At 49.6% G+C, this 23,153-nt stretch overlaps 1 protein-coding gene across 3 annotated transcripts in view; it reads right to left on the bottom strand.

Moving 5' to 3' along the window:
* Positions 1-671: 671 nt before the first annotated feature.
* Positions 672-23,153, bottom strand: part of TMEM131 (transmembrane protein 131) — a 192,575-nt gene continuing 170,093 nt past the window's right edge. Inside the window, exons 32-41 of one of the 3 annotated variants that reach the window (XM_030838893.2) lie at positions 16,974-17,149; positions 14,215-14,342; positions 8,574-8,698; positions 8,219-8,368; positions 5,986-6,151; positions 5,054-5,175; positions 4,844-4,940; positions 3,883-3,980; positions 3,012-3,169; positions 672-1,733 (exon numbers count right to left, since the gene is read on the bottom strand). In XM_030838893.2, the coding sequence (XP_030694753.2) occupies positions 1,449-1,733; positions 3,012-3,169; positions 3,883-3,980; positions 4,844-4,940; positions 5,054-5,175; positions 5,986-6,151; positions 8,219-8,368; positions 8,574-8,698; positions 14,215-14,342; positions 16,974-17,149 (1,505 nt within the window). In that variant the 3' untranslated portion in view covers positions 672-1,448. Of the gene's footprint in view, positions 1,734-3,011; positions 3,173-3,882; positions 3,981-4,843; positions 4,941-5,053; positions 5,176-5,985; positions 6,152-8,218; positions 8,369-8,573; positions 8,699-14,214; positions 14,343-16,973; positions 17,150-23,153 lie in introns of all 3 variants that reach the window. The other 2 variants (XM_030838891.2, XM_030838892.2) reach the window with 2 other exon arrangements.

The following is a 23,153-nucleotide window of genomic DNA, read 5'->3' as shown; positions in this document are numbered from 1 at the left end:
AACCAAACTGCCCATGGAACTTGCCTGGTATCTGTATGGTCTCTACAGGCACCACTTGCAGAAGCTGTGGGAGTTTTGAAATTGGAAAAGGGTCAACATGCTTCTTTTAAGATGTGTGAACTTTTTTCTATCAAGGGCACTTTTTTTTTAATATAAATTTATTTTTGGCTGCGTTGGGTCTTTGTTGCTGTGTGCAGGCTTTCTCTAGTTGCGGCGAGCGGGGGCTACTCTTTGTTGCAGTGCGTGGGCTTCTCATTGCGGTGGCTTCTCTTGTTGTGGAGCACGGGCTCTAGGCGCGTGGGCTTCAGTAGTTGTGGCACGTGGGCTCAGTAGTTGTGGCTCACGGGCTCTAGAGCGCAGGCTCAGTAGTTGTGGCGCACGGGCTTAGCTGCTCCGCGGCATGTGGCATCTTCCTGGACTAGGGCTTGAACCCGTGTCCCCTGCATTGGCAGGTGGATTCTTAACCAGTGCACCACCAGGGAAGTCCCTATCAAGGGCCTTTAGGGAATACTATGGAAATAATCAGAATTTAATTAGGCCACAGTGCTTCTAGCCACGGTAAGTCCAACTCCACAGGATAAGGCAATGACAGAATGACTTGGTGTGAGAGAATCTAAATACATGCATCTTGTGTGTAAAAAAAAAAAAAAAAAGACACAACAATTCAAGGCTTTTGAAAAAAGCATCATTTATTTCAAAGTACAACACAAAGTTGTATTTTTAAGAAATACACATTCAATCTTGTATCTCAAGACTTGGCTATGTGCATTTCAGTTTATCTTTAAAATAAATTCAGGTATACAAATGTTACATACCTCAAGTACAAACAGCACAGAAAATGTGTATGGTCTCAACCGAATGTTTTTACATTCATTCACTGTTCTTAAAGTTGACTTACATTTCTGTAATCTGCTTTTAAACCGAGACAGCCTTATTTTAAAAAAATACTCTATTTTTCAGCACAAAGTCCTCATACGTTTTTAAAATTAGATCTTGGCGCATAACATTGTGAAATTATTAAAAACCAAACTTGGTAATTTAATAAAATTGACACATGCCAGGACTTCTGAATCAACTCAAGTTATTTCCTTAGCTGTAATGTCAAATTTGTGTTCATACAGATAAATAAAGAATGGAAGAAGACAAGTGGTGGAAACTTGATAACAGTTAAGGTTTTCAGATGTACAGGTCTTATTAGAGTTTGTGGCTGAGTCCAGACTTTTCTCTAAAAGCACAACAGCAAATCTCATATTATCATAATTGCAAGAAAGATCTGAAAGAAGCGAGTGGTACAAGCCTGCCCTGCTTGAGTCTGTTCTGCAAAGATGAGGGTGGGGATTGGGAAGCTCTAGCGGTAAGAAAGAGCCTTAAAAAGATGTCTCGAAAATGGGCACATCATGATGTAGACGAGGGGCCCCCACTTTTTTTCGTTTTCTTTTTGCCTAATTTCAATTCTCATGAGGGAAGTGCGAATTGGACCAGGGGTCGGAGCTCCTCCTTCCGATGGTGGGGCTCCATATCCGCCACGGGTTGTAGGTCTGGCCCAGGTCGTCGGCGGGGCTGGCGGCGGAGGGTGTGTGAGGAGCGGAGGGGCTTTCGGGGCCCATGAGGCCGATGCTCGGCAGCGCGTTGGCAGGGCTGGTGAAGGGGAGGGTGCTGTGCAGGCTGCTGGACCAGATCGAGCTGCTGAACGGAGTGGAGGACCACAGGCTGCTGGTGCTGCCGAGGATCTGCTGACGAAACACAACACAACGGGGAGCGTCAGGCTCGAGGGAGGCAGGCAGGTGGTAAAGCGGCGACGGTTATGCTAAGGATGGGCTAGACCGCACGGTTCTTTCACTTTATTTTAAAACAAATGTTTTATACATGAAGCCACCTCAGAGTCTGGGCGCACGGTTCTGATGTTTTAAAGAAGGGGCGGCAAGGCACAGCCGGGGGCCCGAGTCCAGCCGCCCGCTTCTGTGGCCTCAGTGGTGTGCTCAGGAGCTGGCCCTGCCACCTGTGCACCCAGGGAGGAGCTGGACAGGCTGCACCAGAAATAACGGCCTGCGAAGTCTCAACAGGTACCGACCCCGTTTTTTTTTCTTCTTAACATCTTTATTGGAGTATAATTGCTTTACAATGGTGTGTTGGTTTCTGCTGTATAACAAAGTGAATCAGCTATACGTATACATATGTCCCCATATCCCCTCCCTCTTGCGTCTCTCTCCCACCCCTCTAGGTGGTCACAAAGCACTGAGCTGATCTCCCTGTGCTATGCGGCTGCTTCCCACTAGCCACCCATTTTACAGTTGGTAGTGTATATATGTCCCTGCTGCTCTCTCACTTCGTCCCAGCTTCCCCCTACCCCTCCCTGTGACTGACCCCGTTTTAAAGAATGGTTAAGATGACTGTAAAACTGAGGACAGAATGATTACAAGTGAAGACAAACTTTGGAATCTATGAAGCTAAAATATCTACCATTAAACCGTGCACATCTAATCAATTTAGTTTTCCTGAGGATGAAGAGGTCATCACAGTGGGGTCATATTTGTCACGATTTGTAAAAGCCGAAACCAGTGATCATTTTCCCTGGTAAGAGCACGATCTGCAGAACAACTTAGCTGAGAAGCAACCAGATGCTCTAGACAAGCTCCAGCCGAGACACGGGCGCTGCTCGGGACCAGGCACGCGCCGAGCTCCGGCACCGTCTGACTCTGCAGGTGGTGGGACCTGAGACGGGCCACCCGCCACCCCGCGGTCTAATTCAGTCGGGAGAGGCTGAAGTGAGAGGATTCACACGTCAACCCCAGCTGCTCAGCTGTTCCTCCCGTAACTAACTTCTTGACCGTCACGGCTCTGAAGAGTGACGGTCACTTTGGCAGAAATGAAGACACAGCAGCAGAGGTGGTGAAAGCGCTAACCCACGCCTTCCGAGCTGCTGTTTGTCATTTGTATCTGTCAGCACCACCCAAGGGACAGCGACGGCAGTGATGACGTGTGAGCGGGCGGGGCCCAAGCCCAGTACTCACTGTGGCCGTGTGGGTCGGGGAACCGGAACTGGCTGGCCAAGATGGGCTGGGCTCGGTCGCTGGAGAGTCCCAGAGGTATGAGGGGCCACTGCTCAGCTCGTTCCAGCTCCTCTGTGAGGCCTGATTGCACGATCGCGATAACCCGAGCTTGCTGAAAACTTCTGGAGGTGAGGAAGCAAAGGCAAGTCCGTGCTGGATCTGGCCGTGCTCCCCCGGGCAGGTGGGGCATCCCCTCAGGGGTCTGCATCCCACCGCTGCTCACCTGGAGCCATCCCACCCCCTCCATCAGCTCCCACCACATTTGGGGAAAACAGGGTGTGGGGTGCTGTTCTCCAGACCCCAGCACGCTGTCTGAATACCTCACCCACACCTATCACTGGACGGTCAAGTGCAAACATCACGATCACAGCTAATGTGAAATTCACACAGTTGCTCCTAATTCTGGACAGCAAGAAAAATAAAGAGCCCCAGCATGGCCAGGAGTCACATCTCAGACGCAGAATCCTTTCTTGCAGCTCTTAAGTCAGTTCTGCGCAACACGAGCCAGCTGGGACCCGCAGAGCATCGAGCAGACCACCGCACCTACGGGCTGGGGTGCCGAGCGGACAGAGGACCCTTCTGAGGGCCTCTCGCTGAGCCTCCTCACACCGGGGCAGCTGTGCCAGACCCCGTCCAGGAGAGCACAGACACCCACTTCCCTGAAGGCGGCCCATCTGCTGCCGCCTGACTGCACTGATACAGGGAAACGCATCCTTTAAAAATGTCCACTAAACGACCATCGTACTTTCCTCCACGCATGAAAGTGGACCTTATCCTCCCTCCGTCCTTGTCCACAGGCTCATTAGTCATGGGTCTAGTGTTAAACACTCACCACCAGTTAGGTTAAAAGAGTTTCCAAAGGCCGAGAACGAATTGAGGGGTGTGAAGTCAGGGCTGCTGGGGTTGCTGACGGGACTCCACAAACCCGAGCTGAACGTTATAAGAGGAAAATGCAACACACAAAAATGTGGTTAGTGGAGACAGATCCCTCACGCATGGCTTCACACACAGGAGGTGCTGCTTCAGCTGTGGGCTCGCGTATTACAGGCAGAAGTGGGGACTGGAAACACCTTCCATAACACAAAGGAGGGAGGCACGGAGGAGTTCAGAGCCCAGGCTACCCTGTCGTGAGCTGACGGCCTGGCTCAGCGGAAGTGTCATGCAGAGAAAAGAGGCGTTTCTTCCTTGTTTCCCTTTTGGTAATGGAAGATTTATTAAAAAATTATTTCAAATCTAGGATTAATTTCCTTTTAGTGTCAAGCAGGTAAAACTGGGACTCTACTTACTGACAGTTATAATCTTATTGTCATTGTTATTTATCTGGGAAAATGAACCGAGGCAGTCGCTGCATGCCACCAGGCCACTGCGGTTGCTCTGGGTCAGAGAAGTGGCCTGTCCAATAATTTATAATAAACTGCCTAGAATTTGTTCCGTGTCCTTCCTCTCGAGTGTGTTTTTGTTCTTCTACTTCTAATGATCGGATCACATCCTCTTCACAACAACCATGATAACGGAGAAGGATCAGAAGAGACTCAGAAGGTGGAACACAAGTCTGTCTCCCTCTCTGCTGGGCCGGAACATGTCGCGGCCCCTCCTCCTGTCAGGGAGCCAGGTGGGAGCATGTACTCGCACTCGGGGCTCTGCCCCACCCAACAGAGAGGCTCCTGACCGCCTCCGACAAACACCTGCTTGTCACCTAGGGGCAAACGCCTCGAAACACACATACGATAGAAGATGCTAAACTGGCCTGGGAAACCCTCCTGCCCTGCCCTGGTAAGAAGGGCCAAACGTACCTGTCTGAGCCATCGCTGTCAACGGGAGTGTGTGACACGCCAAGGCTGCTGGAAAAGTCTGTTTTGCTTGAAGAAACCTTAGCAAAGCCGTTCCCACCTGTAACAATGGGCTCCGAGTCAATCAAAGTAGCCAGGTACCTCCAGGCCGCAGGTACCTCCACCAGGCCCGAGGCCCGGCGGTGCCCGGCCTCCCAGTGCCAAGCCGCTCACCTGGGCTCTTGTCGTACCCGGCTGTGACTGCAGCAAACGTGGGGTTGCCGTTCTGGCCCGGGAGCGAGGCTGCTTTTGTCAGTTTGTGTTTGCTTCCGTTTGAATGCTTCGTTTTAGAGTCGCTTGATGGAAGAAGCAAGGAGAGAACCGCTCAGTCCTTGTGGGCAATGCCCCCCATGGAGCCCCGCCGGGCACGTGTCCCAGGGCCTGCGAGGGAGCCGGGGACAGCCCTGGGCCGCCCACAGGGCCTGGCCAGGCCTCAGGAAATGCTCTGTGGCCTGAGGCTGTGTAGCCTGGGGGGACGGGGTGGGAGGGGAAGGAATGTGGGAGAAAGGTAAAATTCCAGGTGCGGGAGAGAGGCGGGGGCCGGGAAAGGAGGCAGCCCCGTCCTGGAGGGAATGCCGGGCAGCTGGATGGAGCAGAGCGTGCGGGCAGGTGAGCAGCCCCCGTGCGAGGGCCCCGGCGGCCAGCGCCCACCAGGCCCGGGGCCTCCCACCTCTTCCCACGCGGGCAGGGTGGCCGTGGGCCGGGCTGGGCGCCGCTGCGTGTGCGGGAACAGGCGGCCCCTGCTCGAGTGTCATCACCATGGGGGTCACTGTCACTGCCTGGAGGAGCCCTCCCTGCTCGGCTCCGACCTCCTCCAGGTCCCGCCACAGGTCAGAGGGAACGACCCGCAGACCCGCTTCCTTGCCCACAGCGCAGCTGCTGTGGGTCTTCAGTCCTCGCTGAGTGTGCTCCTGGCTCCTGGCCTAGAGCGTGACCCTGGTGCCCCTCGGGCACGGGTGACAGGTGGGAAGGCGGCGCTGCGGGGAGGGCGCTGAGGCCGCCGAGGGCAGAGGCGAGAAGGGACGGCCATCTGCGGCCGCCGAGGATTCCCACCTGCGGGGTGCAGCGCCGGCTTAGCGCGGCACGGGCGTGGGCTGCGGGCCTACCTGCCGGGGCTGCCGTTGACGATGCTGCTGTAGCTGCCCCGGGACGTGAACGGGCAGGGAGCGGCGGGCGGTGACGGGGAGCTGGGCGGCGGCGAGGTCTGGCGTTGTTTTAGGAAGACGTCTGCGTTGAGGGTTTGCAGAGAGAGTTTATAAAGACTGTCGGTAGCTGGAAGTTAAAAACAAAGGGTCTCAATGTGATACTTGGATTTTTACCCTTCAGTTTCGGTTACTTCTGGCGTTCTAGCTGGTGCTATGCAGGACTCAAGTGCTTCTAACAAGAAAAACCTACAGCTGTCATACGTGTTCTGTTTAAAGAAAAAAAGGGAAGTCGTGTCTCTCTCTGCATTCTGGGCCTTTCCCGGAATCACCGTTGTGACCCACCTCCCGGCTGCGTTCTGCAGGCCCTGCCGGAGGGCGCGGTCCTCTCCCTCCCACACCTCAGGCTGGGAGGAGGCCTCTCCACGCCCCTCAGGGACGGGCAGGTGGAGGCTCTGCCAGGACCTGAAAGCCTCTGATCTTCCACACAGGTCCGAACTGCGCAGGTGCGGCCCCAGGAGAACACCCCCAGCTCCTCCAGGATGACCCCCGCACTCTGTGGGCCCACCTGGTGCAATCCCGGTCCCTGGTTTACAAGGATAGGAACTCCTACTATATTCCTGCTGCCCTTTAAGGCACAGCTGTTTTAAAAATTTAAAACAGAAAAACTCTCAGTGTCACAAAAGAATACTGATTCTGCACTCATCACCGAATGGAAACACACAACTTGTATCAGAAAAAGGTACCACCTCGCACATCTATGGTGCGCACCGCCAAACAAAGCACCCTTCTCTTCGAAGGCGGAGTTGTCCCACCTCCGGAGCTGCACCCGCCCCGTGACTCTCCCTGCCCCTCCCCCACGGTCCTGGCACCTATCCACCGACCCGTCTCCACCCGCCCCGCTCCCACCCTTGCTTACGTGGAGAACCCCTTCTTCACCTGCTCCGGGGTTTGCTGACCTGATGCCCACACCCTCTCCCTGCAGGATACCCCTCGGGCTTGTGTCGGTGCTGAGGCCGGCACGGCTTGCGTTTACTTCACTGCGCCCCAGACTACGCCATGAAACCGGCTCCCTGGGCACATGGTATTTATTCCCTGCACTGGAACGCAGCTTCCTCTGTGCAGGAACCGCCCCAATCCCAGGGTACAAGCTGAGGACCAGTGTCCAGCTGAAACCTCAGAGGGGACCCAAGGACTCGAAGGCATCAGCCGGGCCACCGGGACGACCCAGAGACTTGTTCAACACTTCTTGAATGACCAGGGGTTTTGGATTATATCTCTCATCTCAGGCAAAAATACAGTACTATAAGGCACCAGAAAGTTCCACAGCAATTACGGGGCTGCAGGTTCTAACCCAGGGAGCATCTCTTTCCAGCATGTATTTACAAATGTGCGTGTTTAACGCACACCTCACCCGAGTTTCCGAGTTCCTCGCCCTCATTCAACTCACCACCCCCTCTTCTCTAAGCCTCCTTCACCTCAAACCTGGTGCGCAACCCTCATCTTCCCTTTGGCACAAATGGGCCAAAGGGAGGCCGTTCTGACACCTCGGTGAGTGTAGACAAATCAGCCCTAAGGGACTGACGCCCAAGCCCTGCCACCAGGCCCTCAACTGTGCTGCTCTCTGTCATCTTCTGTTCCAGGTCTTACATTTCTAGAGGGCGAGGACCTCCACCCTCTTCTGGAGACGGTGCTACTTTCACAATTTCCTGCAGGCCTGACCGGAGGAACGAGGTCAAGAGGCTAGTGAGAGAACTAACATAGGTTTATGGAAAAGATGTGGGTAAACTGGGAATAAACTGCATTTTTACAAAAAGCAGTTACAGTGTAAACGTATGAGAAACTAGTCAGGTAAAGGGCTGCTGAGCTGACGCTTTCAGGAGGCAGTACTTTGGGTGATTCACTGCTCTACGCAGATCCTTCCATCCCCTACACTCTGACTAGCCCTCTGGATCGTCTGCCGGTTTCTCTGGTGTAAATACTCCCACCGCGGCCGATTAAGCTGCAACAGTTTAACGACCAGCAGACTGTTGAACAGCAGCTTTTGCTGGCTGCTGCGAGCCGGCTCCGGCAGACTAGCACTGGGTCTCCTTCTAAAGCAATACGTGCCCCGGCCATCCCCACCGCGGTTCTCCGGCCCAGAGCTGGGTGGGCTGTGGGTGCGGAGAGCCCGTGGGCTCCAGGTCACCATACTTACAGCTGCCGGGCTTGTGAAGGGGCACGGAATCCCACTCTGGCGGTGGAGAGTCTTTTTCACCTTCTGAGCTACTGGTGTTGCCTAGTTCTTGACTATTTGGGAGGAATTTTGCTAGGGCAGGTGGCCTGTTATCCACTAACTTATTTGTACCTGTACAGAATTCAGAAAAGAAGGCTGTTATGGAGGATAATTCCTTTCTTTCGGGCCAATTTCAAAGAACCCATTCTCTTCTAATGAGCATGAGAACCCAACCGTAGCCGTCCTATGACTGGTAACTACTGACTGATTACTGCCAACTCACAACTACCAACACAACGAATCATTAGGGCATCTGTACGATGAAAAATGAAAATACCTTTTGTTTTCTGGGAATTTCGTGGTTTGGATCCACTTGTCAATGTAGTTGGAAGAGGAATCTTGGTTGGGAGATTTCGACGTTGTTTACTTTCCAAAGGGGCGGTATATGGTAGCTCTAAAGAACTGGAAGACAATCACAGGTGGAACATTCAAACGCAGCCCTTTGTTTCAGAGCAGAGAGGAGGAGTCACTGATCCCTCTACAATTTCAACACCTTCTTTTACTCATTTGGCCTCCCAAGGCATTATCAACCCACAGTCCCGAGGGCTGGCCGCGTTCCAAGCACCTCCAGTACTGTTCAGGAGCCTCGCACTTGCAGATTTATCCTCTGCTATTCGGAGTGCGGACGAGGAACTGAGGTCCATTGTTTAATAGTATGTAATGGGTGGGAACACCTGCGTCAGAGAAGGTGTCTGAAGCTGTTGGCACAGACTAGCCACTCAGGAGGTACTAAGTGCAGTCATCCCGCTGCTGAGTGAGTCTCACCCGGCAGCTAGACCGCCTGTGCGGCTCCGGAATATGGAGACTCTGAAGGGTCTCAGACTTAGAAATGCCAAAGGTTCTGCTACTCAAAGCCTTGAACGCATTTTTCTCGCAAACACTGTGTACTGACCAGGGCTAAGTTCCTGGGTGACCTACAGAACCCCGAGAGCCCAGGGCAGAATAGCAGGGCTGCTTTACTTGCCTAAGGTGTAGGCTGAGTCGGGGAGATGAATATTCTTTATTCTTGAACTCAGGGTTCATCTTAGACAAAGACTTAAATACTATTTTTATTAATCTATTTAGAGTATATTTCTTCTAAAATATTTAGAGGTAAGCGTAACATAACAAACATATATAAAAAGGACAATGAATTGGCTCTGACCTTCCTGTCGGCAAGGCAAAGTGGGCGGCAGCTGGGCTATTTTGAGTTTCCACAGCCTGATGAAGAAAACGTTAAAATGTGCCGAGAGAAGCCATCTCTAGGAGAAATGAACTGGGGAGATGGCCCACGTAAAGTAGCCTGGTGAACAATGGAAATGCATGGACCCTAAAAACCTTCTTTACAAAGCTGCTTCTGTGCCGCCCACCAAGATCAAGTCGCAGGCTTGGGAGGCCTCTGGCAGGAGCTGGGCTGACACAGTCCAGGAAAAGGACGTCTTCCCGGGGAACGGTGGGACACAGCTGACAGAACCCAGCGGCCCCTGACGAGAATTCCAAAAATCATCACGCGTCTCCCCTGGGCTCCTGGTGACGGCTGCAAAGCTGTCAGTTTAAGGCTGAGCCAATAGCTTGCTTTTCATCGAAAATATTACAAAGTTTACTGGTCGACACAGATGTTCTTAAAACGGGTACGTGTCTGGCATTTTCCACTGTAGCGCACGTCCTGCCCCAGCCTGAGTGCCCCAGCCCTCAGGTGTGTGATTCCCACATGCCGCTCTGCCCCCAGCCCCACCCTTCAGGTTCCTCCTCCTACCGCTGCCCCTCCAAGTTCGCACTCCCTGGGGGGCAGCCAATTTCTGCTGGGCTCGGGGCCAGGCACAGACCACGCTGGTCCACACCAGAGTGCAAAGGTCAGAACGGGTCAGGCTTTCCAGATCCAACGGCACCACCAGCACCGGAACCCCACCCCCCTGCCCTGCAAAGAAGGTAAGCAGATGACAAAACAGTACGTGAAGCATGACTTCATAAACAGATAAATTTTTTTTTAAATGTATAGCTTTTTTTTTTAACGTCTTTATTGGAGTATAATTGCTTTACAATGGTGTGTTAGTTTCTGCTTTATAACAAAGTGAATCAGTTATACATGTACATATGTTCCCATATCTCTTCCCTCTCGTGTCTCCCTCCCTCCCACCCCTCTAGGTGGTCACAAAGCACCGAGCTGATCTCCCTGTGCTATGCACGTTTGGTAGTGTATATATGTCCATGCCTCTCTCTCACTTTGTCACGGCTTACCCTTCCCCCTCCCCGTGTCCTCAGGTCCGTTCTCCAGTAGGTCTGTGACACAGATGAATTTTAACAGGGGCTCTTTACAAACATTTTATAAGGTAGGAGGTCAAAGGTCATTTTCATTCTTTCTTTATATTTCACAATTTTTCTATAATAAAGTGTTAGTATATTTGGAATTAGTGTAAGAGCTAGCCAAAAACTCGAAGGGTTCGGTTAAGCCACCACATAAGTAGAATTTTAGGTGGGATAACAAACTGACGTGAAAAAATCCACCGTTTACGGGCGAGACTATTAACGCTGCAGTTTTAGAAATCGTCTGCCCTCTGCTTCTGACTGACAGGGTTATTTAAAAACGCCACCTTTTAAAAAACAAAGGCTCCCCTGACAGAGACACCCAGACCTCTGGTAGTGGTGGTGGTGGAGCTGGGTGGGTGTGAACTGTTTGTAAGCAAGTCGTTTGTAAGTGTGGGGCTGGGGACTGTCTATACAAAGCTTCACTCTGCACCACTGTGGAGTTGGTTGGTTTTTAAGGAAAGAGGTGCCAGACAACTGCTTTACTTTTGCTGACTCATCCTTTCCTAAGTTAGACCAGATGAGCTCCACCAAGAAGCCTTTTTTAAGGCTTCTGAATAAAAGGGATAAGGGCCAACTTAATTTAGGTGATTCCTTGGAAGAGAGAAGAACAGAAAGCTAGCTGGGATGCTGACGCACTCTCATGAGTGTTATACTCGGTCCACGCCCCCGTCTGGGGGAAGAGGGGAGGCAGAGAGCTGAGGGCAAGGTGAGGGCTTTCCCAGAGCCGAGGGCCTGGAGGCCGGTGTGTGCACTGTGGCACCCACGGCCCTGAGCCGGGTGCACTGCTCAAGCAGACTCTGACAGAGGGTACAGTGATTCTATAACACGTTTTGCTTATTTTAGATGATTACATTTAAGTTATGTAAACATACATTGATAAACAGAAAACAAAAGAATCAATGGATAGCTGGTATCCTAAACCAGGGAGCCCTGCGCCTTTCCTGGTCTCCTGAAGTCCTTTTAGTGTCCGACATCTCTCACTCCCTGGCATCTCTGACCAAAAATGCAGTCTTCTGGAGGTCTACAGACCCACTTCTACAGCGTATAAGCTGGAAAAAAAGGGGAGACCAGATCTCTGCCCTGTAACCCTCTGCCCCACAATCCTAGTGGTTGTTTTGAAGTCAACTCTTCGGAGTTAGGGAGGCTGGGGCTACACAGGCAAAGACCACGTGGGAGCCATTCCTCTGGCTTACTACCACTTACTTATAGGAAAATGAATTCTTCAGCATTTAAGGATTTGGGTCTTCTGGCCTGGAGGTGATATAATATAATGTTCTAACAACACTGATAATATTTAAAGACTAATCTTTGATAAAGTGAATGTGAGCTAAACCCACAGATTTTACTATTAGAACATCAGCTTTTTGGCCAACTGATATATAAATGCTTTTTCCCCACCAGGTACATCTTCCAAAAGAAAGTCATAATATATGCCTTATTAGTATCGCTTTTAAAAGTGTGCACCTATTTCCTTCAGATACGTGGAATCACATATAACACGCTGAGAGCACTTCTTAGGTGACAGGAACGTCGGGTGTCACTGGGGCGGGACCAGCGCGGGACAGCACAGGGCACTTGCTGTCACACCCGAGTGGGGACAGCAGATGGCTCTATTCAGAGGCCACCTTTCTGGTTATTAAAAAAAGGTCTTGAACTCTGAATTTGACTGAGGTACTAAAAGATTCTGACTCAATACTTTTATCCCTGAATTCAGAAAAACACAAAACAAGATCAGTGAGTTTAAAGAGATTAGATACAGGAGGTGAGAAGACCAGGGCTGATACAGATTTCTCCAGTTACAAAAGACAATTTAGAGCACGTTGCTTAAACTGTCTTCTGGTAATGATTTCTCTGTTAACTATACATCAAAAGGACATGAGTTAACCACTCTAACTGCCTCCTAACGGGCCTGGAGAGCGGGCAGCTCTGGCTTTGGGTTTACCAGCAAACTCAACATCCCTGCAAAGTCAGGGGGCATCAAGTGGAGTCGTTTACAAACGTGCAAAGTCAAATCTGCTAATGGCTAAGTTATTTCATAAAAAAATCAGAATATGACAGAAATCAATGGAAGAGGGACGAGAGGATTAACATGTACATACGATCTGTCTTAAAAATACTGCCCTCAGGCATGAAGGAGAAGAAACGGCAGATCTGGGGACAGCCACCGACGAAATGGTTTTACTAAGGTAATCTTAGAAGCTGGGTTTTAAAATTTATGATAAGAATGATAGCATAACTGTCCATTCTCACAAAATCTCAGCATATGTAGAAACTAGGGTTTTTCATAATTTGGGGTTTTTAGCCCCATTTACTTTAAAACATCTGATCAGTCAGCTAAGCCTGAGAAGGTCTAGAAGAATCATCCCTAGTCCCTAGACGAGGGTTGATTCCTGTCCTGGGCTGGCAGAACATTAGCACCGAAGGACCTCAGGCTGAGACTCAGTCTCGGGAGCCTCAAGCGTATCAGCCATTACTCCACTTGACATTGCTTCTAACTGGGTCAGACCGTTCTCAACGAATCGTGGGGTTAGGTCACTTAAACTGACATTTTGCACAAAAGGGTAACTTTTAGGTATAAATACTCTGCTACTAATCACTGCCATATCCTGTGTTATTGCCTAAGTTCAGGGACAAGGTTAAATTTTACTGCAGTAATCACTAATTTCTTATTAGCTTCTGGTTCTACAGAACAGACGGCCCCTGTCGAGTTAAGCTGTATAACCCAGGGACAGAGTCTAGCTTATTGATGTTTCTGCAGAGCTCAAGTTTTATTCCTAGAATCAGAGTAAGAACAGACTCGCAAAGCTAAGGGCAATTTAATGATAAATGTCTTCCTTTATCAATTTATACCTAATTCCCTCAACTTCCTGGGTCGACGGCCACTTACCACACAAGAAGGCAAATACTGGCTTCCACGCAGATGGCCTTTTATATGCTGAGCTAGAAAGGGCATCAATAACCACACTGAAACTAGGAGTAGTTTACTAGACAGACCCAAAGCTTAGTGAAAGTACGAAGTAAGCTTGGTAACGAATAACCCAAGAGTTCAACTCATTCACTGACCCAGAGAAACATTCTGCAGGTCGCCCTCCCTGTGAGGCCCACAGGACCTGCCCCACGGGAACTGGACGGGAGCTACTTCATGGTAGAACTGTCCGGTAGTCACATCTGCCCTGAGCACTGTTTTTTTTAAGGTTAAGAATAAGTCCTCCCAAGTTTTACAGCACAGAATTCTAGACCCCAACGGCAGCTCTGGGTTAGTGAGCAGACTCAGGGCTCTAGCTGAGACAAGTTATGCTCGTACCTGCGGCTATACCACCAAGGCCATCTCTGTGCAGAAGTGAAACGGCTCTCTGCCTGGGAACAGATCACCAACCTACATTTTCCTCCTCCATTTTCACAAGTAGCTTTAACTCTGCCTTTTATACTTCTGACATCGGAAGCATGTAGCTGTCCCTCACCAGCGACAGTGAACACTGGGCAGTAGAAAAAACCCCATAGGAACGTCATGAGGGATGCAGCTTTTGTTGCCAAAACCCCCCTAAAAACCAACCAAGCAAACGAAAACATTACCTGGTTCTCACCAGTAACTTCTTTTACATACCTCATTTCTCTGAACTCATTTTTCTTACCTGGGTTTCACATCTGTTGGGATTTCTTTCTTAACATTTAAGAGTTTTTTGCTTTTCTGTTTCACTTGAGACATTTCATTTTCATGTTTTTCAGGCATGGCTTGTTTTCCCTTTTGCTTTTCTGTATCCTATAAAAAAAATTGACACAACTGCTGAGAAGGATTAACAAAAATGCCTGATATAGTGTTGTCTGAAGGCAGAGACACGAAACCAAACATGTAGTAGATAGATACACAACACATGAATAAAAATGATCAGCTCCTTTCTTCAAACCTCTCTTTATTGTGGGTCTGTCAATTTTTCAGTCTTTGATTTACTATAAATTATGTTTTGGTGAGTGTGAGTTATAACGAATGTCACTTTAACTTATATCCTGACTGCGGTGGGTGCTGACAGTGGTAGCAACAGACGGGTAGCTTCTTGGTTTTAGGCACTGGGGAGCAAAACCTTGCCTTTTGTACAAGAAAAGTTAACTCGGGACTACAATACAGAGTTACACACGACTGGCGTTGTGGGCTGAGAAGGCCACAGCCCAGCTGCATCTCAGAGCAGTGCTGCCCCTGGGTCCTCGACCAGTTGAGCACGGAGACCATACCGTGCGTTTCAGAGTAAGGTGATGCTGCCGCAACACCAAGGCGTGAGCACAGGGGGCTTGTCTCTAAACAGGGCAGGTATCGTTCAGGCACTGGGACCCTGCCCGGGAGCCGCCTGTGGAGCGGGCGTGCACCGCTCATGCGCAGAAGAACCACACGCAGCACAGATGGGAAATGAAGAAAACAGAAACCTGGTTCTGTGTTCAGGGTGCATAGGGCCAATCGGGGGAAGACATACCCGGCCGAAGGGCAGAGCTGTGGGTATGGGGGGAGCTCCCGACACAGGGCAGATGAGCGTCCACCCGACAGCATCCGGCTGCACGGTTCTGGCAGCCTGGATTTTAACAGGTCACACAGACCCATCTATTTAGCTGCAGAGAAAGGCTAAAACAGCCTCCTGCACATACACCTTTTGAGACTCTTCTGAGTCGTGCAGTATTTCCGGAACTCTGTGGACCGTGAGCCCCTACAGGACAGGAACCTGGTTCTTTCGTCCACGGCTGCTTCTCAAGCACCCAGCACTCAGGTACTCAACATGTATCTGCTGAATGCATGGGTAGAATAGGGTTGGAAAAGACACACATCCAAGAGAAAATGACCTCCCAAGATTGAAATCCACTTTGGAAGAAAATGCACAAAACTGGCGAAGAGATCAGTCACAAAGAGACAAGAGCACATGAACTCTACGCAGGAGTGCTGAGGGGGAGGCATACAGACTGCTCGGCCGGGAGAAGGGTAACAGGCACGGAGGCCACCAGTCCTGAGCTGTGTCTGTAAGGAAGCAAATGACCGGGCAGGAGATGGGACAACCAGGAGAAAACCAACAGCAGAGAAGGGAGGATGATGCCAGTGGGTGCACAGAGGGGGTCCGCTGGAGAGGGGCCACTGAGGAGTGGTTAGGAAAATGCCGGGAAGGCAGAAAGGGAGTGGGGCAAAGTTGTGGAACAAGTCTGTGCTGAGAACGCTTTCCAAACGCTTATTCATATCAGAGACGGCTGGGACCCCACTTGAGGACCAGTAGCTGGCATTCTGCTCCTCTGCAGTCATCTGTCACAGAGGAGATACGGGACACAACGCCAGCCCCATCCCTGACATTTGGCCCAGAGCACCCGCCAAACGTCAGGGATGCACAGGGGAGGGCGGCTGGCCAGAAAGTGTCACGTGTAAATTTTATTTTAAAAATTAATATATGTGGACGACACTGCTCGATATCTTTAAGAAATGATTTTTTAAGCCACTAGATTACGACTGAAAAAGAATTCTGCTCTACAATATTAAAGGCTCTATTTGGATCATTTCAAATTTGAAATACAGTTATTTAAAAATAGAAATGCCAGAACAGAAGTACGCCCTCACTTTTCTGCATACCACTTATAACTCACACTCCCTGACACAGTCACAACAGTAACATTAGCCTCCATTTATCTCATGGCCACGGTGTCTGCACATTTTGCTGTGTTACCCCTGATGCTCGTGACCTCCCCACCCCCGGGAGCAGAGGATGGGGAGTGAGGCGGCCTCCCGGCGTGCACTGGGTGGCTGCCCGGACCAGAGGTCACAGTCCCTGCTCTACCTGCTCCCAGGGCCCGCTGTAGCAGCGGTGATCCGACAGGACACGGCCAATACAATCCATCAAAGTGACAGAATTCCTCCTCATCCTCTTTTTTGCGGTACGCAGGCCTCTCACTGTTGTGGCCTCTCCCGTTGTGGAGCACAGGCTCCGGACGCGCAGGCTCAGCGGCCATGGCTCACGGGCCCAGCCGCTCCGCGGCATGTGGGATCCTCCCAGACCGAGGCACGAACCCCCGTCCCCTGCATCGGCAGGCGGACTCCCAACCACTGTGCCACCAGGGAAGCCCCTCCTCATCCTCTTTTGATACTTAAAATCTGAAACAATTTGCATGAGCCAGAGTCGTTACTATTCTAGATGGTCCCTAACTTTCAAGCTGTGTTTCCAGTTTCTAACTATTTCACCTTATTAGCAGGCTTCCTAATTTGTTCCCGGGGGAAGTGAAGATACTCACGCCCAGCGCTGTGGAGCTTCTGCAGGGGAGTGACCGCCTGGGCGTGTCTGTGCACTCTTGAGCACTAGCCCTCAGAACGTGTGCGCGTGTTGAACACAGCACATTCACTGTGTGTGAACCCTGCTCTACGGGGCCGTCCTACCTCCTTGAGGAGCGGGTCTGTGTCTGGGTTGGAGGTCTCTGTGGTGGTGGAGGAGCTGTCGTCGTCGGCCAAGGAGTCCTTCAGCTCGTCTTCCTGGGCCTTTCCCTTTCCCTTCTTCTCCTTTTCCTCTTGCTTTTTAGGTGGTTTTACCTTGCGCTGAAGAGGCTTTCCTTTCCCTGGGGATGACAATGAATGTAAAATGACACTTGATTTTTAAACAGCTTGGAAAACAAAGCCATTAAAACTTTTTTTGAAGAGACTGAACTCTGATTAATAACTGTTTCTTTCTCTACTTCAGTTCTTCTCTAAAGCTTTTGAAATCATGTTTGACTTTTCGATTAGAATATTTTAAAAAATCAGCTTTCTTGAGGCGTGAGTTATATGCAAGAAGATACACCCATTTTAAGTGTACAGTTCCATGAGCTTTGGCAAACCCACTAGTTGTGACAAATCTGTACGTCTCTCAGAAGACAGCTGACCCTTGAACTGCAGGGGGTTAATCGGTGTATAACTTATAGTTGGCCCCTCTGTACCCTCAGGTTCAACCAACCATGGACCGTGCAGTACTGCAGTCTCTACTGCTGAAAAAAAAAAAAATCCATGTATAAGTGGACCCGTGCAGGTCAAACCCTTGTTGTTCAAGTGTCACCTGTACTTTTTTATATCCCGGAGGGTGATGTAGCTTTGAAAAGTCACAGACGTGAAAACCAGAGATCCTTTCAAATCTTTCTGGAGATGGGAGCCTGAAGGTGGCACGGGATGAGCTGCATGTATGTCACTTGCAGGGTGCTGAGAACCCCGGTAGCTGGGTCCAAATCCTGGTTCTTCCCTAACTAGCAGTGTGACCTTGGCCTCTCATCTGCAGACTGGGGAAGACGACCTCACAGTGTTGTGATGAGGAATTACATGAAGCCCTTAGGACAGTACCAGGCATATAAGTACCAGCTAATGTTATATATGGACAGAGGGTAAAACAGAACTACGAAAAGCCTATTATTTTATTTTAATTTTTTCAACCTTAGCATTTTATATTTTTTATTATTATTATTATTTTTGGCCACGTGGCATGTGGGATCTTAGCTCCCCTACCAGGAATCGAACCCACGTCCCCTGCATTGGAAGCACAGAGTCTTAACCATTAGACTGCCAAGGAAGTCCTATTATTTTAAAAGATGTGGATGTTCCCAAGACAGATGAGAAAACAACCCTCGACACATTCGAGTGCCTGCCGTTTCCCAGGCAGTGTGGCGTGTCCTGGGAACACTGCAGTGAACACCAATAACATAACGCCAAGAGCCCTCTTGTCTGCGGCAGAAGGGAAGGACCTGTCCTGCTCTGGTCCTGAGAGCCCTCGGGTTTCGGAGTCTGAGTGTCTAGCGGTTCATGCTGAAAGCACTTCAAATTTTCCCACATGGCTGACATTAACCCCCATGCAATGCATTTCCCACCTGAAATTATACCTTTTTATCATGCTCAGGTTCACTGGACGAGAGACATTATCTGTATAAATAATCTGTATTCACAATAACCTGAAACCTCCTTGATAAATAGAAAAGATCTGGAAGTGATTAAAAAAAAAACTGGACTCAAATTTTGAAGCCACAGATATACAAATAAAGGAGAAAAGGAAACAGCAAACCAGCAGTTAGTTAAAAAATCTTATTTCATGAAAGAGTAGTTTACACTTTTACCTCCAAATCCCCATCTTTTACTGACTTTTTTTTTTTTTTTCTGACTTCTTAACATGCTGCCCGTGGACGTCTGTCCCCAGCACCTTATCGAATGTGATTTTGACAACAGCCCAACTGTCAGTGCGGGTGACCTCTAGCACTTCTCATTCTACAAGACCTCTCGGTTCCACTGGACTCTTTGGATTATCCCCCTCCCTGTCCCTGCTGGACCCCAACATCATCACCCTCTTCCGGTACTGTGATTCTTCTGACACCTGGCTTCATCTTTGCTGGTGTTCCCTGGAAATCTGCCCTTGGAACTTCTTCCCTTTCCTTTCACATTTTCCTTTGGGGCTGAACTTTAATTAATTTGACATAAGCAATTCAAATCTAAAATGTCCCAAACTGAGTTAAACAACCTAGAAACATCTTTTGGTTCTCAGTCTAAAATAATGGTTCTTGCACTTTAGAACAACCTAGGAAGCTTTTAACGAACACTGTTCAGGGCTCTACCCCGCGAGATTCTGATTAAGTGGTTCTCGGTGGGACCTGGACGTGGGTATATTTTTAACAAGCTCCTCTGGTGGACCCACTATGCAGCCAGGCTGAGGATCACTGCTCTACAGTATCAGCATCAGTCCATCACCCAGGCTAGTGGCTACCTCACTGTCATGTATGGTTTCTTCTGCTGCTTCTATTCCCAAGTTCAAAAGTTGGTGGGAGAGGAGAGAGTGCCCCTTCCCTAGAGGAAGGACTAATGATCTGAGTGGATCAGACGGAGGACAGGCCCACATGTACCCGTAAGCAGTCCCTGCTCCCTGCGAGGCTGCACGCTCCGGGTGGCGTGTCTCCCTCTTGCCGCTGGCAAGCTTGTTCCCAAGGGTCTCTACTCTTCCTCAGGGCTCCCGGTTCTTAAAGTGTTTTCCCAGACCAGCAGAATCAGCAACACCTAGGAACTTGTTGGAAATGCAAATTCTCAGGCCCCTCTCTAGGTGTACTGAACCAAACCCGGGGTGGGGGGACCCGGCAATCGGTGTCAACAAGCCCTCTTGGGGACTGGAATGTAGGGCTGATCTCAGAATCCTTGGCTTGGGCTGTAAATTCCACACAGATTTATGAGACCTGAGCTGGGCACTGCAGGCACAGGATCGGCTGCCTTGTTTCCGGTTTCTCGTGACCTCTGTGTGTGTATATCCCGTGGGAGTCTCAGGAGGAAAGGTACCTGAAGTAGAGTAGAATTTGGGCAATTCCGAGCCACCTGGATGAAATGATCCAAAGAGCCCAATTCCACCATCAAGTAGTCACTCAAATGGATTCTACCTCTAAGACCTCTAATTCCTTTCTTACCTCACTCCCACTGCCACTTCCTCAGCTCAGGACTTGCCCTGTGCCTGGCCTACTGTAACGGCCCCATCTTCCTGTCGTCTCTCCTTATACCTTCCACCCTGCCAACAGCATTACTTTCCTTTTGAAACACTTCTTAAATACAAAAACTTGATTCTCGCTGTTTTCTATAGGATAACGTTCAAACTCCTTTACAGTCTGGACCCATCTATCTCTCCAGGTCTGCTCTAGCCTTGTCCCGAGCCCTTCCTTAGCCCTTGGCCCGTCGTGGAACATTCAGTTTCCAGAGGCCAAGCTACCAGTTCACACCCCCGTGCTGTTGCTGGGCACAGAAGCAAGAGTAGGAACCTGGGAAGTGGGAATAGGAATTCTGAGGGAGACTGCCCTCTCAAAGATAAATTAACTCAATACACAGTGGAGGAGACTGGAGGTCTCCTAGCCTTATGGGAGCCATGACTTAACTGATGCATGATCAGTAATAGAAAATTAACCCATCCAAGTAAAGACGGTACAAGCTGAAGGGAGAAGCAGCTTAGTAAACTCAGAGTATGTTTCCAGCAGCGACCAAAGGAGAAATATATGCAACATGAAGGACAGGTTCCTCAGGCCTCACACCACTGCCTGGATAAACTGTCCCGGAGGCCACTCACCCTACGTCTACCCCCCCACCATCGGCGAGCAGACTCCTGGCTGAGGATGCTAGCTGACCTACTGCGATCAACACTCACCCCTAGGCTCTGTTCCTCGCACAGTCTTAGCACCTGAAGGGCAGAGATAGGCCGCACTGAGCTCTCCATCCTCAGTGCCTGACGAGGCTCTGCATGCAGCAAGCGCTCAGCCAGCGTCTGCTGAGCCGCAGAAGTGGGTTCTGGGCCTTTCGGAAAGTGAGACACACCGACAGCATGACCTGCTCTGAGACTTGCTGCCCCAAGTCCAGAAGCTTCTCCATCTCAATCCTTCATGACAACTTACCCAGGTTTCAATCCAGAATCACGCTTCACTCCATTTACACAACACTCTTGAAGTGACAAAATTACAAGACTGGAGAAATGATTTAACCTCCTCTGGGGTTTAGGCTGGGGGGAGGGGGGCAGTGGGAGGGAAGCGGGTGTGGCTAGAAAAGGGCCCATAAGGGATCCCTGTGTCTTACTGCATCAACATCAGTATCCTGGCTGTGATGCTGTACTGCAGTTTTGCAACATGTTATTGGGGGAAATTGGGTAAAAGGTACAAGGGATCTCTCCGCATTATTATGTGCAACTGCATGTGAATCTATAATTACCTTAAAAGTAAAAAAAAAAAAAAAGTGTTATGTCTCACTGAAATTTAAAAGCAAAAAGTCCCCAAGAGGTCACACGTGACCAAGTCATGGCATGTTCATGGCGTGGGTACTGATCCTTGCCAAGTACATTAATCCTTCAGAACATATAAAGTGTTGTTTACTTCTAAGAAGCTAAACACATTTTTTTTCTTTTGCAAATAATAGGTCCATTTGGCCTGAAAGCCACCCTTCCAAACTCTATTCCAACTTTTTTCTCAACACGCCAAAGACTGGATCTCTCATTCTAACCTCTTGTCCGTCCGTGAAAAGTGGGAGATTTACAAATGTCTACCTCACAACTGACCGCCGGGCCACCCTGTTCCACTCACTGAAAAACAAACAAAAGGATCATAGTTCAGGGAAGTTGACAATGATCTCCTGTCCTTATAACACAGACACTCCAGGCATAATTACCTTAAATGACAGGCTGCATTAATTACAAATCCCCTGTTCTTAGACACTTAGTTTCCAATTTTCACTATTATAAAACATGAGGTATGTGAGATCATCTCCTGAGGTTAAATTGCCAGATATGAGCTTACTGGCTTTCAAAGGACGCACGTGCATTATTTTATTTTTATGGCTTTTGACATACTTTAGAAAACTGGCTGCTTTTTGCAATCCATGAATACACAGACTTCTTTTTAACATAGCTACCACTGAAAAATTTTTTCTGTATATGATCTATGGCTCCTAGGCTACTGATACTTCTAGAGATACATAATTTGAATGCCCAAATTAGAGAAAGTGAGGAAAGTCATTTGACAGGTTAAATTCTAATCATCAACAATGAACTAGAAATTAGAAGATAAGCCTGCTAAGGATATGACAATGACCATGAGAGGCTGGCCAGTGCTCTTATGTGACAAGCTTTCTTGCCCAGGTCTTCATGTCCTGACTCCAGGGGGTAAGAAGAGGCCTGGTGTCCCTGTGCATCCTTCCCCCCAAGAAGGGTTGGCCACGGCTGGCTGGAAAAGTAAACCTGGGGTGCCTTCCGAAGCCCTAACCATCTATCTCAAGCTGCCATCCCCAAACACACAAGTTCTGTTACGAAGTTTCAGACCTGGAAGGGAAGCAGGAAGTCCCGCTTGGACTCTCTGCATAAGCTTCTTCTCTACCTAAGTTCCATCATGGGCAGGAAGGTGGTGGAGAGGTTATGGATGCTAACTGGCGACTGTGAGAAGTGGTACTTTATTGCTCATTGTGTGTGGGCTTCTGGGGTAGGAGGCCTGAGAGAAAACAAGAGGTGCAAGTTAGAAAGTGGGCCCCAAAACCCACCTCACACTGCTGACAGGTGACAAGCACTCATCAGGACTCAGTGGGTGAGTGTGAAACCTGCCACCCAACTCGGACAGGGGCTACTTTCTGCAGCTACTGCATCTCGGCGAGATGACAGGGTCAGCGCTCCTCAAAATGAGGTATCCGGTTGGTGGATGCTCTTAAAAATGGTCAGAACGAAATAGTTTCTTCATTACTTTAAGGCCTAATTAAGTATATATTTCCTAACAGTTGAGTGGATTCAAAACTCTTTATTGACAAAAACCATCTGTCCCCACCTGCAGGACCCCTGGGAGCTACCCCCAGCGGGTACAAGAACACGAGGCAGGCTGCTAAGTGTGTGCGACCGAGCACCACACCACCTGCTGCTGACGGGTCCGGCATCTTCACCTAACAGTGATGCTCTGACCCTTATGAGATAATCCAACCACAAGTGACTGTATATACACCCACAGGCCCCACAGATGCTGTGTGTGTGTGGGTGAGGCTGAGCGTACATCTAGGAGGCATGATGCGGTGGGGAGTTAAGGTTCAATGTTACACGACCAATATAAAGCATGTGTGTGG

Source organism: Globicephala melas, chromosome 12, assembly GCF_963455315.2.
Source record: "Globicephala melas chromosome 12, mGloMel1.2, whole genome shotgun sequence".
NCBI classification, from domain to species: Eukaryota; Metazoa; Chordata; class Mammalia; order Artiodactyla; family Delphinidae; genus Globicephala; species Globicephala melas.
This window is presented reverse-complemented; position numbering and strand designations above follow the sequence as displayed.